The following is a 16932-nucleotide window of genomic DNA, read 5'->3' on the forward strand; positions in this document are numbered from 1 at the left end:
TATATATATTCTTGATCGTCGCGACATTTTATGTCGATCTAGCCATGTCCGTCCGTCCGTCTGTCTGTCGAAAGCACGCTAACTTCCGAAGGAGTAAAGCTAGCCGCTTGAAATTTTGCGCAAATACTTCTTATTAGTGTAGGTCGGTTGGTATTGTAAATGGGCCATATCGGTCCATGTTTTGATATAGCTGCCATATAAACCGATCTTGGGTCTTTACTTCTTGAGTCTCTAGAGTGCGCAATTCTTATCCGATTGGAATGAAATTTTGCACGAAGTATTTTGTTATGATATCCAACAACTGTGTCAAGTATGGTTTAAATCGGTCCATAACCTGATATAGCTGTCATATAAACCGATCTTGGGTCTTGACTTCTTGAGCCTGTAGAGGTCGCAATTATTATCCGATTTGCCTGAAATTTTGTACGACGGATTCTCTCATGACCATCAACATACGTGTTTATTATGGTCTGAATCGGTTTATAGCCCGATACAGCTCCCATATAAATCGATCTCTCTATTTTACTTCTTGAGCTCCCAAAGTGCGTAATTCTTATTCGAATTGGCTGACATTTTACACAGGTCTCCAACATATTATTCAATTGTGGTCCAAACCGGATCATATCTTGATATCGCTCTAATAGCAGAGCAAATCTTTTCTTTTATCCTGTTTTGCCTAAGAAGAGATGCCGGGAAAAGAACTCGACAAATGCGATCCCTGGTGGAGGGTATATAAGATTCGGCCCAGCCGAACTTAGCACGCTTTTACTTGTTTTTTCTCAATTTCTTTCTTAAAATCTGATCTTTCATTTTATTTCTTTTAACAAAGCCATCATTAATTAACAGCGGTCATTTTTAGCAAACAACAGACATTTCAGCAGTAGGACTGCTGTTCTGAAATTGCAGGGCTACTGCTGAAATAGCAGAACTACTGCTGTAATAGCAGCAAAATTAACTACTAACAGTCAGCAGATAGTGTTTGCTATTTTCATCAGACCTACTTTCTATGAATGCGCCAACGTTGAAGTACAAAGCATTAAGCTGGAAGAGCGTTTTATATATCCATAGGACGGTTTCTTGAGATAAAAAAATCGTGTTAGCTAACCGGAACATTAATTTATAGTGGGGATGTAGCTCCTATTAACAAATTTGCTTTTCTCGTACACTTTTAAGGTTATTTAGAAGATTAGTGTTCGCTTACTCAAAACTTTGCACAAACTTTTGCGGAAAGTCATTCGTTTTTTTAGTAAAAGAGAGTGTGAGGTTGAAAAAATTTTTTATAAATGAAAGACTGCAAATTTCTTCTGGTAGTTTTTTCCCCCGCAAAAGTTTCTTACTCTTTTGCAAACGTGAACACACCGTTATATTATGTAGCAATCGGTAAACAAAACAAAACTGTATTTATAGGGACGAAAAGTCGCTAGCCGGCACCCATCTGCCGGTTAAGGTTTTTCGTTAGGATAAGCAATAAGCATATATTCAGAAAACCAATTTCCTTTAACCAGAAGAATATGGAAACGATACATTTTAAACTGAGAATAAGAAACCCGGCCATCAGCTAGCGAATCCCTTATAGAACGTTTACACTGAAATTTTTATGATCTAGATTTAACTAAATGCGTTTTTTGAAAACTGTTGCATAGTTTGGTACTTTTATCGATTATTCAGCCATGAAAACTGCTTTATTTGGGACTTAAAAATAAATTTATTTTTGTATGGTAAAACCTTCAAAAAAACAGGATTTAGTGCTTAAATCTCGAAAAGGCCATAAATCCGGATTTAATGGCCAATGTAAAGTTACTTTTAGACTGGTAAATAATACAACCCACTTGTTTTTATAAGTCAATACCATGTTTAGTCGGTAAAATTGAAGTCCATATTATTTCTGTGCAACATTATACTTAAAAAAAAATTAAAAGGGCAATATGTATATTAAAAAGAACATAGCAATATATGATAAACCAAGATATGGTATTGAAATATATAAATATATTTTTGAGATGTTTGGTAACATTTTTTTAATAAAATTTTTTACTCGTTTTTATTCGTTCCCACACACTTATTAATTGTTTTTGGATAATTAATTTTTTATTATCAAATCTGCTAAGGAGTTATTCTTATCTACATTTTTTTTTTACAAATTGAATGCAAATTATTCATTATTCACACGCATATTTCTTTAATATTGTATTTATATTCCCTGCTACATGCTCTTGTATTTGCAGTACCTAATGACGATGGTGATAACAGTGCTGCTGCGCGAAATGAAACCGGCGCCATCAAGGCAATTCATCACGGTCAACGCTTCTCGCGAAAGCTAAAGCGACGATTGACCCAAAGAACATTGGCAGAGGCGCGAGCCTTGAAGAAGCAAAGCAAAGAAGCTATACATATTTTGCTATATGCCGCTGAACTGGTAATGAACATTTTTATGTGGTCAAGCGCACTTATATTCAATCGCAAAAACTATTTGCCCCATTTCTTACCTTTCTCCAGATTGCCACTGATCCAAAATTGGCTTTGCAGAAAGCCAAAGAACTTTGGGCATATTTGAGTCAAGATGAGCCAGAAAATCAAGCTAGACCAACAACACTGGAACAACTGATTGTTTTATTGACCAGAGAGTCAGCACGTCGAGTTGTGCATATAGTGAATTTTGGTGCAAACGTAGCTGCTAACATTCCAAAGTATGTTACTATATAAGATTGCAGATTGTTTTCGTAACAGATTTTTTTTTTGTATTCAAATGCGAACAGTCCGTCAGGCCGCTACTCATATTTAGCAATCTTTTACTTATAAAAACTATAAAAATATAAAAGTGTCATGCTTGGTCAGGGGAAGCCCCATTTTGAGGCATCCCAGGAGTCAAGTTGGTAGCATGATCAGCTTATTAGTGGGGGTCATGGGTTTGATACGCACCAGAGGCTCGCTATGTTCCAAGTTGTCCAAGTGAATCAGTATCGAACTGCTAATTTGACGTAAATATTCGAACCTAGCATAGTTGTTATGCGAATTATTATTGAAACAGTTGTATTGATCAGAAACAATATGAGAATGGTGTCACTTGACACTAGATTCCAAAGCCAAGTCCGGAATTTTTAGATGTGAATAAGTAGATGCGATCAGGTTAGGATTCATACCCAACACCATAGGATGGGGTTATTTGTAAAGTATCATTTCATAGACAATACAAGCCTAATTCGTAATTAGCAGCACATCAAATTTCGTAAGTAGAAATAGTGTAGCGGCTTTTATGGGTCAAATTTTATTCGGAAATTTATCTGTTACGAAGGCAAATGTTATATTTTTAAGAGCTGTTCGCATTTTAAGATTTTTCTTCCATATACATATATCTTAAAACAACATTAGAGATCAAATGCAATACAATAGTAAAATGAAAGACTTTTCCGTGGAATAGGTCTACTAAATCTTATCAAAGGGTGAATGGAATTGTTTCGTCTTTCAGATTGCAGATTCAACGTCCATTAGCTGTTGTGAGAAAAACCGCTGTCTTTGAAAACCTGTGATTTTAAAATAAATTTCTCATAAACTATGGCAAACCAACAGTTATCATTAAAACTATTTTAGAGGGACTAAGGTTAGGCAATGGCGAATTACGTTAAGCATAAGATGGACACTGGCCAACAAAATGGAAAAAGTTAGCTGTTTCCCCTGATATTTTTGGTTATTTGCTACCTCAGATTGGAGCGTTGTTTCCAAATCCGTTAACAAATTTTCTCCAACGGCTCTTATTTTTTAAGATGTCTTTTTGAGTACATATGCATTTAAAATTGTTGTAAGGCATAGATCTTACTTGTTTGCATACGTGTTCACTGTCCCTATTAATTCGCACATAACTGTAATTTATGATTTTTACCCAGACTTGCATTTTTTTGGACACTAAAAAATAATTTAAAGCTGTCTTGCGGTATGAATTCACAAAAAAGATGTTGTGTGCTAAATTCAAATGATTTTCCTATGAACATATGTCGCGAATATATATTTAAATATTTCAAAAATCTCAATCGGGCTTTGTCAAAACGTATGAGCAGTACTTAAAAATACAATAACGTTATCAGGACAAACCATGGCTTCCTCATATTATATATCAGAAATTCGTGGTATGTCTACTATTGATTCAGTGAAAAAAGAGATGCCATAAAGTCTGTAGTACCCACGTTTTGGAAAATTTGATTTGCAAATAACTTGTTGACATGTATGTACAATATATTTGTACGGACAATGGTGGCGAATGATGTATGACATATCTTGACATAATCATCGAAAAGTAATAATACACGCCTACATCCAATATACTTTACAAAGAAATTATTTTAATATAATTAGAGGTTTTCGTCTAAACACGAAATTTAGGGCGCCTCTTTTTCCTCTAGCCAAAACTTTAACTATATTACGCATTTCATTCATAACCTAAGGCTTGTTCTGATGACGTCATTCTATTTTAAAGTGCAATAAACATTCCATTAAGGGGCAAACTATTAAACAACAGGTCAAATATCTACAACTTATTTATATAGCAAAGACTATTTGGAGTAAGTACACAACATCTTCGTTGCGAATTCATATCAAACAAGTAAAAGCGTGCTAAGTTCGGCCGGGCCGAATCTTATATACCCTCCACCATGGATCGCATATGTCGAGTTCTTTTCCCGGCATCTCTTCTTAGGCAAAAAAAGGATATAAGAAAAGATTTGCTCTGCTATTAGAGCGATATCAAGATATGGTCCGGTTTGGACCACAATTAAATTATATGTTGGAGACCTGTGTAAAATGTCAGCCAATTCGAATAAGAATTGCGCCCTTTGTGGGCTCAAGAATTTAAATAGAGAGATCGATTTATATGGGAGCTATATCAGGCTATAAACCGATTCAAACCGATAAACACGTATGTTAATGGTCATAAGAGAATCCGTCGTACAAAATTTCAGGCAAATCGGATAATAATTGCGACCTCTAGAGGCTCAAGAAGTCAAGATCCCAGATCGGTTTATATGGCTGCTATATAAGGTTATGAACCGATTTGAACCATATTTAGCACAGTTGTTGGATATCATAACAAAATACTACGTGCCAAAATTCATTCAAATTGGATAAGAATTGCGCCCTCTAGAGGCTCAAGAAGACAAGACCCAAGATCGGTTTATATGGCAGCTATATCAGGTTATGGACTGATTTGAACCATACTTGGCACAGTTGTTGGATATCGTAACAAAACACGTCGTGCAAAATTTCATTCCAATCGGATAAGAATTGCGCACTCTACAGGCTCAAGAAGTCAAGACCCAAGATCGGTTTATATGGCAGCTGTATCAGGTTATGAACCGATTTGAACCATACTTGGCACAGTTGTTGGATGTCATAACAAAACACGTCGTGCAAAATTTCATTTCAATCGGATAAGAATTGCGCACTCTAGAGGCTCAAGAAGTCAAGACCCAAGATCGGTTTATATGGCAGCTATATCAGGTTATGGACCGATTTGAACCATATTTATCACAGTTGTTGGATGTCATAACAAAACACGTCGTGCAAAATTTCATCCCAATCGGATAATAATTGCGCACTCTATAGGCTCAAGAAGTCAAGACCCAAGATCGGTTTATATGGCAGCTATATCAAAACATGGACCGATATGGCCCATTTACAATACCAACCGACCTACACTAATAAGAAGTATTTGTGCAAAATTTCAAGCGGCTAGCTTTACTCCTTCGGAAGTTAGCGTGCTTTCGACAGACAGACGGACGGACGGACGGACATGGCTAGATCGACATAAAATTTCACGACGATCAAGAATATATATACTTTATGGGGTCTCAGTCGAATATTTCGAGTAGTTACAAACAGAATGACGAAATTAGTATACCCCCATTTTATGGTGGAGGGTATAAAAACAACCAAAAAATTTTGTTAAGTTTTCAAAAACCCTAAAAACAATCAATATAGTAAATTATGGTTTTTCTTTAATGAATGTAGAATAGCGTTCCAAGCGCCTCGATTTTCTGCGCTCATTCTAAAATCTCTAACACCAGTTTCGAGGTGTCTCCCACCACTTGATCTTTCCATCGGGCTTTTGGTCTTCCCTGTTTGCGTGTACCACCGTGTTTGCCTTCTAAAGACTATTTTGCTGGAGCTTCTCCATTCTTTCTGACAACATTACCTAGCCAACGCAGCCGTAGTATTTTGATGCGTGTAACTATGCTATCGTCGTCATACAGCTCGTGGTTCATACGTCGCCTATATTCTCCATTAACGCAAATTGGTCCATATGTTTTACGAAGAATCTTTCTCTCAAATACTCAAAGCACTGCCTCATCTGCTTTCACAAGTACCCATGCTTCAGAACCATATAACAGCACGGGTAGTATCAGTGTCTTGTATAGTGTAATCTTCGTCTGTTGAGAGGTGGCCTAGTTTCTGAACTGCTTACTTAGTCCAAAGTAGCATCTTTTTGCCAGAATTATTCTTCGCTTTATCTCAAAACTGGTCTCATTCGTTTCGGTTACGGCGGTGCCGTGGTAGAAAAAGTTACTGACTATCTCAAGTTGTGGTTCAACTTTCCCCATTTTCTTTATCTGCTCGGTTGTGCAAGGCTTGGATTTACCAGGTCTAAAGTCGCATTGATAGGGCCCAATTATCTCATTGACTTTAGGTTTTAATCTTTCACACAGTACGTTCGAGAGTATCTTGTATGCGATGGGGAGAAGCTTTCTCCTCTGTATTTGGCACATTCCGTCTTGTCTCTCTTCTTGTGTACGGGACACAGCATGCAGAGGTTCCAATCATCGGGTATGCGTTCTTCTAGCCAGATTGCGCGAATAAGCTGATGCATACGCCTTATAAGCGTGTCGCCTCCGGTCTTAAATAGTTCAGGGGGTAACCCGTCGGCTCCTGTTGCCTTGTTGTTCTTTAGTCGTTCACTGCTACTTGGGGGTCATACTGACTAGGAGGTAAACATTCTATACCATCTTCAGGGATTGGTTCTGCGATATCCTCTTCGCCGCCAACGTCGGATACTAGCTGTTAGGTAAAATGTTCTTTCCATATCCGCAGCATGTTATCTGTGTCAGTTACCAGATTTCCTTCTTTGTCTCTGCAGGAGGATGTGCCTGCACCAAAGCCATTGGTTTGATGTTTAATTCTTTGGTAGAATTTCCTGACTTCATTCTGACTCTTGTACATCTCAATTCGCTCACACTCACGTCTTTCCAATTCCTTTTTCTTTCTGTGGAAAAGACGCTTCTCCTCTCTCCTTTTCTTCCGATACCTCTCCTTCATCTACCGCGTTGCTACTGATTGCAGGGTTGCTCTATATGCCGCATTCTTGGCTTCAGTTGCATCTCGACACTCTTGGTCGTACTATGGGTTTCTTGGAGGAGGCTTCCGGCATCCAAGTACTGATTTCGAGAATTTTCCATGGAATGGGCAATAGTTTGCCGTTTCCTTTGTTGTGTTTGCAGCTTTTCAATGTCCAGCTTCCGTGCAGTGTCAGATCGTACTTTCCTCGCCATTTTCAAACCTTTGCTGCAACAAGGTAATGATCCGAATCTATATTCGCTCCACAGATCGATCGTACATCTAACACGCTGGATGAATGCCTTATACCTATCACAACGTGATCAATTTGGTTTCTCGTGTTTTGATCGGGTGACAGCCATGTGGCTTTGTGAATATTTTTATGTTGAAATCTGATGCTACTAACTACCATGTTTCTTGCCGCGACGAAATCTATCAGCCTCAACCCATTACTGGACGTTATCTCGTGGAGGCTAAACTTTCCGACTGTTGGACCAAAAATGTCTTCCTTCCCTATCTTCACATTAAAATCTCCCAGAACGATTTTAATATCATGGGCGGGGCAGCGATCGGTCGTATTCTCTCTCTAGGCGCTCGTAGAAAATATCATTGGTCTGCTCGTCTTTGTCTTATGTCGAAGCATGGGCACAAATAAGGCTGATGTTGAAGAATTTGGCTTTTATGAGGATTGTGAAGACAAGGTGTTTCAGTATCCGACTAACCACAAATCCACAACCAAATTCATGCCTCGTGTTATGGCAGCTATAGTATAGTTCGTCACCGTTTGGTGTAGTGATGCCATTCCCAGTCCGTTGCACTTCCTGTAAGGCGGTAATATCTGCCTTGTACTTCTCTAATACATCCGCCAGTGTGTATACTGCACCTTCTCTATAAAGAGGCGGACATTCCAGGTGCAGATCCGCAAATCATGTTCCTTTCTTTTCGTTTGCGTGTGTCGTCAACGTTAGGGGGTCCATTTTTACTATTCCTTTGTTTCTCATAGTGGTTCTCAAAGTTTTCCGCGGGCGGGTAACTGGCCCAGCGCCCCAACCGCATGGGTTTTGTAGGATTGCACATGTATCCCTCGTTGTTGCGAGCCGCTTGATTCAAGATCCGACGCTCCCCTTCAGCCGCCCCTAACCTGGGAACAGATGCTGATGTTGGCCATTGGTTATTTAAAGGCGCCAATAACTCGCTTTGTCATCTCGAGTGTCATTGGCACTCAGTATTTAATTAAGAGCCAGTGCGAAAATCGCTGACTGCCCGCGGCCGCATCAGCAGCTACTCCGCATAAAAACGGAGTTTCCACCATCCGCAACCTGTGGACGCGCCCGGTAGCTTTCAGCTAAGCTTCCCGTGATAACGAGTCGGAGCTGAAAGTTCTCAAAGTAAGAGCTATTGGAGAAGAACTGTTGCCGGATTAGAAAATAAAGCACCAATTTGAGATAGAAACACAAAAAAAAACAAATGAAACAAAAGTCGTGTCGACCTGTGTAATCATGCATTTTAAGTTGGGTAAGTTTATAGGGACAAAAAACTAAGCGGTTGTTAAAATTGTAACATCCGCTCATATAAAGTGAGGAGATACCAAAATTCTAAAAATGTACACTTTTCTATAAAAATTAAAATTTTGTCCAAAACTCACTTAACAAGGTTATGGCAAGCGATCAGCCGACATACAGTTTTTGAATTTTTATATCAAAATCAAAAATCGGTCCATGTTTCGATATAACATGGACCGATTTCGGTAACATGCCATATAAACCGATCTTGGGTCATGACTTCTTGAGCGCAATTCTCGTCTAAGTATGATTCAAATCGGTCCACAACCTCATATAGCTGCCATATAAACCGATCTTAGATCAAAATTTCGTACAACGGCTTCTTCCACGACCTTCAACATACGTGTCGAATATGGTCTGCATCGGTTTATAGCCTAATACAGCTCCCATATAAACCGATCTCTTCTTCAGCCCCTAAAGAGCGCAATTCTTACTAGATTTGGCTGAAATTTTACACAATGAATTCTTCTATGGCCTCCAATATTCAATTCAATTATGGTCCGAATTGAACTATAACTTGATATAGCTCTAATACCATAGCCATTATTTTCTTTTATCCTTTGTTTGTCAAAAAAAGATATAGCGGGAAAAGAGCTCGATAAATGCGATCCATGGTGGAGGGTATATAAGATTCGGCCCGGCCGAACTTAGCACGCTTTTACTTGTCGTCATTAAGCTCGTCATACTTGTTTATGTTTTTCTTATTTGTTTGAAATATGCGTTTGTTCGAAATCGAAAAATTCTCCTATTTCTGTGAAATTGGTAATACCTCCAATTTTTTATTGAAAACTGTGATCGCTACTGGTTGCTGGGACTGACCCATCGGCAATATGGTCGTAAGAAAAAAGCTAAATTTTCTACTGCTTGCCAACAAATTATTATTTTTTCTTTTGCACTCATTTTGATTTGCCTCATACTAGTTGTAAGATAATAGAATTTAACATGATCCGATATGGTCCATTTATAATCCCAACCGAACTAGACTTACGGGAGGTACTTACTTTAATTGGCTATGACAGAGCATTTGTTCCACTAGCATTCCAGGCGCTATTCTCATCAGGGATGATAATTTTGATACTTTGGAACTTTTTGATTCTTTTTAACAATCTTAACTACGATGGTACACACGAGAGTCATTTCGTACTTTCTCAAGATTATTTCATTCCATTATATATTACATATATTGAAAACTCAAAGGATTTTGATCTCTGTAATTGGCACTAGCTAAACCCATTCTTTACTTCGAAAGTATTTCCTTAATATTGGGTTGCCCAAAAAGTAATTGCGGATTTTTCATAGACTAGCATTCCAGGCGCTATTCTCATCAGGGATGATAATTTTGATACTTTGGAACTTTTTGATTCTTTTTAACAATCTTAACTACGATGGTACACACGAGAGTGATTTCGTACTTTCTCAAGATTATTTCATTCCATTATATATTACATATATTGAAAACTCAAAGGATTTTGATCTCTGTAATTGGCACTTGCAAAACCCATTCTTTACTTCGAAAGTATTTCCTTAATATTGGGTTGCCCAAAAAGTAATTGCGGATTTTTCATATAGTCGGCGTTGACAAATTTTTTCACAGCTTGTGACTCTGTAATTGCATTCTTTCTTCTGTCAGTTATCAGCTGTTACTTTTAGCTTGCTTTAGAAAAAAAGTGTAAAAAAGTATATTTGATTAAAGTTCATTCTAAGCTTTATTAAAAATGCATTTACTTTCTTTTAAAAAATCCGCAATTACTTTTTGGGCAACCCAATATTAGTACTGCCGTAAAAATGTAGATCTATGAAATATTATTCATAGTTTAACAGCAATCTAAAGCAAAATATCCTCTATGGCAACTATCTTAAGCTATAGTCCGAGTTCAGACTTGGCTGTAACAAAGAGGTCGCTTATTTATGATCTTAAAACTGGAATCAGACTGCACACATAAACATGAGAGAAGCGTTCGGCGTTTGTCCCGCCATATCAGGTCATGTTTTCGGGAAAATTTGTTTGCAGAATGTCTGCAATTTTTTATATCTCGAAAATTCAAACAAAAATTTTCTGAAAATTCTTGGGAGTGATATTCCTGAAGACCGTTCTAACATCATGTTGCGTTTGATGGTTTCTATGTTATATAAAATACATTTATGTAGATAAACCTTCTATGTTAGACCACAGATGCGATTTTTTATCAAAGTCATTAAAATATACTCCTCATTGCTTAATGGTCGTAAAAATCAGGAAGATGATTTTGGCTTAAAAATTAAATGATAATTGAAAAAAAAAAAACCAAAATCATTTATCATCCCTGAGTCACATCTGTATCTCGTTAAATCTACTCCAGCAGGGTATTAAAAGGATCACGCAAAAAACTGTATCCTTGTCTGAAACCTCTTTTGGTATTAAATGGTTCGGAGAGATTCTTTCCTATTATTACTGATGAACGTGTATCAGCAAATGTTATCCTGCAGAGTCTTATTAATTTTGCAGGACTACCAAACTCAGACTTTCTATTGTTTAGCCGAGGGACCACTTCTGCAGTATTTTCTCCAAGGCTAAAACTAATATAACGATGATTAGAGAAGCTGTGGTCATCCAACACATCCCAGTCGCACATTCTTCCACTTATATCCTCCGATACAAAGGTAATATCTAGTACCTCTTGCCTGTTCCTGGTAATAAAGGTCGCTTTATCCCCTTTATTACAAATCGCCAGATTGCTACTTATAATATATTCAATAAGCAGCTCACCCCTTTCGTTGACATCCGAACTTCCCCATATCTAAAATGAGGCCCTTCTTCCCTACAGAAGCGGCTTCAACCAGCAAAGGTGGCATCTCTGAATCGTGTGCCATATATAGGGAAGCCAGCCAGTAATGAGACTCGTCTATTTCAAGGCTAGCTGCTATAAAATCGTCAATGCTTAGCGACGAAAAAAGAAAAACATTTACACTACTCTTTGCAAGAATACAGGCTCTGTGTCTCCCATTTCCCGTACCCTTGAGAAGTCTTAATTCCGGAATTCTTAGTTCATTCCTGTACACACCCATGGTTCCTGGATAAGAACCACGTCAAATCCCCCTGCCATCAGGAGGACCTTTAGTGCCACCGAGCGGCCTTACAATGGTGGAGATTTATCTGTAGAAACCGAACCATAGTCAGGATTCAGAACTTCCACCACTGTTGTGTTAGCCTTGTCTTCTGATTCCACCAGAAGTTCATCCTCACAAGATTCGTTAGGGCTTGTAATGATGAGCTTCCGTTCGCATCCAGGGGCAGGTGAGAAAGCTGTGGACTCTTCCTCAGGACACTGGACACTTGCAGTGTGGACAATTCCACTTTAGATGCTTCACTAGCTGCTGCTGTCGAAGTACTTTTTAAGTTCCGTGCTTCCCCGCTGGCGCACACCTTGAGCCCAGTTCAACCGGATGAACCACCCACACAGGGACTTGTCGGGTCCCGTTTCGATGCCATCCCTCCCTGTCTCGATTGTGGCAGGGGGATATTCAGCCTCCTGCAATCCACCAGACTTTAGAGATGTGGTCGATAGTTCCTCAGGCAAGTGTTCGGCAGCAACTCCACAGCTTTTATAGATTTTCAATTTCAACTTGTTAAATTCGTATGATACAACCCCTTCAGACTTGTTGAGGTCTGCGAAACAGCCGGAATTTAGTACGAATACTTCATGTCTCCCGTCACCATCAGCCTCATTCAATGTACGAATCTTCCAGTTGGTGATTGAAAGATTGGGATTATATTCCCTTAGTCTTCCAAGTATCGATTCAGGATCTGAGAGAATCCTTGGTATCCAAGCATGCGCCATTGGTCGAGAAGCAATATCTTCCTTCTTGACTAAATCTAGTGCTGCACCTGGCCAGATCTCACCAATCTTTTTTAGCGCACAACGATACATTTCAATTGAGCGTTGATCCCCGAAGGCAATTTGTCTGTTTCGGCCCCGATACTAGCCTGCATCATCACAAACTGGAGGAGACCCAGGAAATTCCGCAAGGACATCGGAGTATACTGATGACAGTCCATTGACCTTCCCACTCCAATTATTCCTAGGTATGCAGCCCTGATTTTCTCCCTTGCCGACCACTGCCGTCACCAAACTGTCCCTAGCGACATAAGCAAAGGTTCTAGACGTGTAGGCTTTGGGAAGCCTATGTAGCAAATTCCCGAGCCCAATTAAGGGAGTCTCTCTCCCTATTAGTGAGACTTTTAGGATTATTAGCACCAAGCCTCTTAATAAACTTGAGAGCGATGCGTCTTCTTTTATTCCAACCTCTTAAAGAGCGTGTTGGTTTGCAGGGGAAGGACGATGGCCTAGGCAAATTATAGGCATGCACAGAAAGAATAGGTTTGGCCTTCTCCCTAAGACTCGAACCAGGTGTCTTCGTCAAAAGCCCCTGCTGACCGGTCGTCTGTCGGCTAGTGAAGCCTGGAGCAGCTGCTCCACCAGTCGAGGTTTCAGTAGCAGAAAACATGCTACAGCCTGATATCACCATCGCAGCTGTTGGGTCTTTAAAGTCCATTCTAAGCCTACTCCCGGGCTCTAGATCTGCCGCTCCACTGGAAACAGACGCAGATCATCAACCGTCTAATGGATACCTTTCTCGCAGCTATCCTTGAGTGACTTAAATTTTTCTTCTGCGGAAAGCCTTCTGGAAGTGAAAAGGGAAGATACCTTGTCACTGAGATTAAACATCAATCGAACAGCAATCATTGATATGAGAAAGACAAACGTCCGCTCCACTCAACGGTTCAAACAAGAATCTACGGGGGTATTTGTGCAAAATTTAACTCCTTCGAAATTCAGCGTGCTTCCGATAGACAGACAGTCGATCTAGCCATCGACTAAAAATGTCCTGGCGATCAAAAATATATGTACTTTATGGGGCCTTAGACCAATATTCTTAACTGTATTGCAAATGTATGTATCCCAAATATGGTACCGAGTCCTTATGGTACACATTTCTGCACACTCGTCCCATTCCAAGAAGGGTGCTTCATTGTTTCCTCCTGTTCCCCAACCAGTGGTACAAAATTGAAACCATTTAAATAACTGGTACTCTATTTAGTAGTCGAAAAGAACGATATAAATTGTGGTACAATATATTTAATTGTTTTTAAGATAACGGCAAACACAAGTTTTCAGAGTTATAGCTCTATCACTTCTCTTATTACCGATGGGACGGCACTAGCAAATGCAAATTTCCCCATGAACATTCCGTTAAGGACCAACGGGGATACTTTTCTCATATCAATGATTGCTGTCCGATTGATGTTTAATCTCAGTGACAAGGTATCTTCCCTTTTCATTGCCGAGTCCAAAAGGCTTTTCGCAGAGCGACCTCACAAATGTCGCCACCACAAGGAACGGATCACCACCGCAGACATTTTTTTCTAAAAGGCGAACATACTAAACTCTGAGCTACGGTAGCCACTAGGACGGCCCTTTATAGTATGTATATACATATGACAGTTCTCTAAAGGAAATCTGTCAAATGTGCCTAATTTAACTCTACTTTAAGTTTTGTGAATGTGGGCATAAGCTTATACTAATAGTACGAAATTCCCGTCCTATCTCACACTACCACTAGTAACCCTCATGAAAAGTCCAGCCGTTTTGTCTGTGGTTTGATGAGCAAGATTAGTATTAATAACTGAACTGTCAAGGCGATTACACAATGTAAGTAGATAAGGTTAGATTTAAGTGGCATTCTGCCATCAGACTCACCCGTTTTAGTCGATTGTGATGCCACAGGAACACAAGAAGGAAGTTGCTTTCTAGTTTCTACCGTTGAACCATCCATATCGCTTTAAAAAGCCCAACAACTTGCGAATGGTCACATTAAAGTGGAACTCCTTATGACTACCAGTGCAGGACACACACAAAGCAGATGTTCAATAGTATCTTTTTCTTCGACGTCCTCACAGCTTTTACAGAAGTCGATACTTGCAACCTTCAGTCTGTCAATAGCAGACAGTGACTTGTCACGACGGTCACAATGACTTAGACGTCTGTTCTAGCCAGCAAGAACAAAGCGTTAGACCTTCAAGTCTATATTGGGCCACAAAAAAAAAATAAATATACATCTGTCTTTGACCGATTAAATATGGTATTCACTTATAAAAAACTTTTCAAACAAGGTGCTTATTGTTTTAATAATATTTTACATAGAAATTCGAGTTTCTTTTGTACCACCACAAGTGATTGGTAAACAAGGCATACGTTTAACATGTTTTTAATTGTACGAATTAAATTGTTTTTAGCGGTATAAATTGTGCATTGATCAAGATTACATATCTCATATCCATTGCGAAAAGAAGTGAGTGTGAGTCAAACACATGCCTCGCTTCTATCATATACAGACACAAATTGGCGTGGGTAAACAAAAAATAACCAAGAAAAGTAGAAAGTGTAATTGTTTATCTCTCCATAAATAATAATTTATTTAATTATAATTGCATTGTAAAAAAATTATTGTGAAAAACGTTTGCTGAACAAGTGAAAAGCGGAAATATTAGGATGTGTGCAAATACAATAGAATGGATAAATTCAAAACGCAACAAAATGGAGGAAATTGAAGAATGCAAATGTGGTATATATGACGTATAAATATTATTATTATAATATGATTTTAATAGTTTATTATCCATATAGATTTATATTGACTTGAAAAATGGCGCTGAGGACGAATGATACTGTACGCAAAATGCTAAGATTGGTATTTATTACCATTCAGTTTAAAAATGTATATAAATTAATATGTTTACAATACTCCCCCCGTCAATGAAAAGAGGTTAACAAAGGAAACGGCGATTTTTCCTTTTTTTCAGGCTTTCCACGAATTAAATCATTAAATAAAAAACTTGTTTATATTTTTGTAGCTATATATATTACACGTTTTATACGCCATTTAACCTAATGAAATAAACAGAATTTTATTTATGTGAAAAATATTAATTATTTATTTTTATTAAAGCAATAAAAACTCTACATATGCTTAATTTGACATGTCACATGACACATACATACCGTGTAATAGAGCCTTTACAGGCAATCTTGAGTCTGTCAGAATGATTTTCAATCAGACAGTGATCTGTCATGACGGACATAACGACTTAGAAGACTAAATGCTTACGCCATTCGGTTTATATTTATAACATGACTTCATTATTCGCAACAAATGTTGTCAAAATAGATCCCTTAATATCTATATGCATATAACGCCCTTACAAAACGATTCTCCTATTTGAATTTTAGAGTCCCTGGAAACCCCTTCAATAAGGCGTTTGATTTCTTTTTAAATATTCCACATAAAATCTGAACTAACGGGTGTACGTTACGGCGTCTGAAAAAACCAAAAGGATTTGTTTTTGAAATGCATACCCTCCACCATAGGATGGGAGTATACTTATTTCATCATTATGTTTGTAACTCCTCGAAATATTAATCTCAGACCCCATAAAGTATATATATTCTTGATCGTCATGACATTTAAGTCGATCTGTCTGCCGAAAACACGCTAACTTTCGAAGGAGTAAAGCTAACCGCTTGAAATTTTGCACAAACACTTCTTATTAGTGTAGGTCGGTAGGGATTGTAAATCGGCCATATCAGTCCATGTTTTGATATAGCTGCACTATAAACCGATCTTCGATCTTCAGTTGAGCCGCTAGAGGGCGCAATTTTTATCCGATTTATCCAAAAATTTTGCATGAGATGTTTTGTTATGATTTCCAACAAATGTGCTAAGTATGGTTGAGCCTCTAGAGGGCGCAACTGATTTTGAATCTTGACTTCTTCGAAATCGCGACGGAACGAATGATGGAAGTCTTAAACAAGCAAAACTAAGATTTGGCCATGAGAAATGGGAGGATCTCCACAGGGAGGAGAAGGAACTCTCCTTGGTATGTGTACTACACACGGCTCAAGGAATACAATAAGATTACCAGAGCGGCAAAACGTGCCTCCTGGAAGCTTTCTGGACATGTTGAGGCTTTTGATGAAAACGCATTGATGAGAACGAACACAGGATACAACGGGAC

At 38.5% G+C, this 16932-nt stretch overlaps 1 protein-coding gene across 3 annotated transcripts in view; it reads left to right on the forward strand.

Annotated features, from left to right (window-relative positions):
* The window catches only part of LOC106090862 (lipid storage droplets surface-binding protein 1), a 59384-nt gene that overhangs the window by 22263 nt on the left and 20189 nt on the right, over positions 1–16932 (forward strand). For all 3 annotated transcript variants that reach the window (XM_013257199.2, XM_013257197.2, XM_013257198.2), the window contains exons 4-5: positions 2226–2416; positions 2497–2687. In XM_013257199.2, coding sequence (XP_013112653.1) covers positions 2226–2416; positions 2497–2687 — 382 coding nt within the window. The remainder of the gene's footprint in view (positions 1–2225; positions 2417–2496; positions 2688–16932) is intronic.

Source organism: Stomoxys calcitrans, chromosome 2, assembly GCF_963082655.1.
Source record: "Stomoxys calcitrans chromosome 2, idStoCalc2.1, whole genome shotgun sequence".
NCBI lineage: Eukaryota > Metazoa > Arthropoda > Insecta > Diptera > Muscidae > Stomoxys > Stomoxys calcitrans.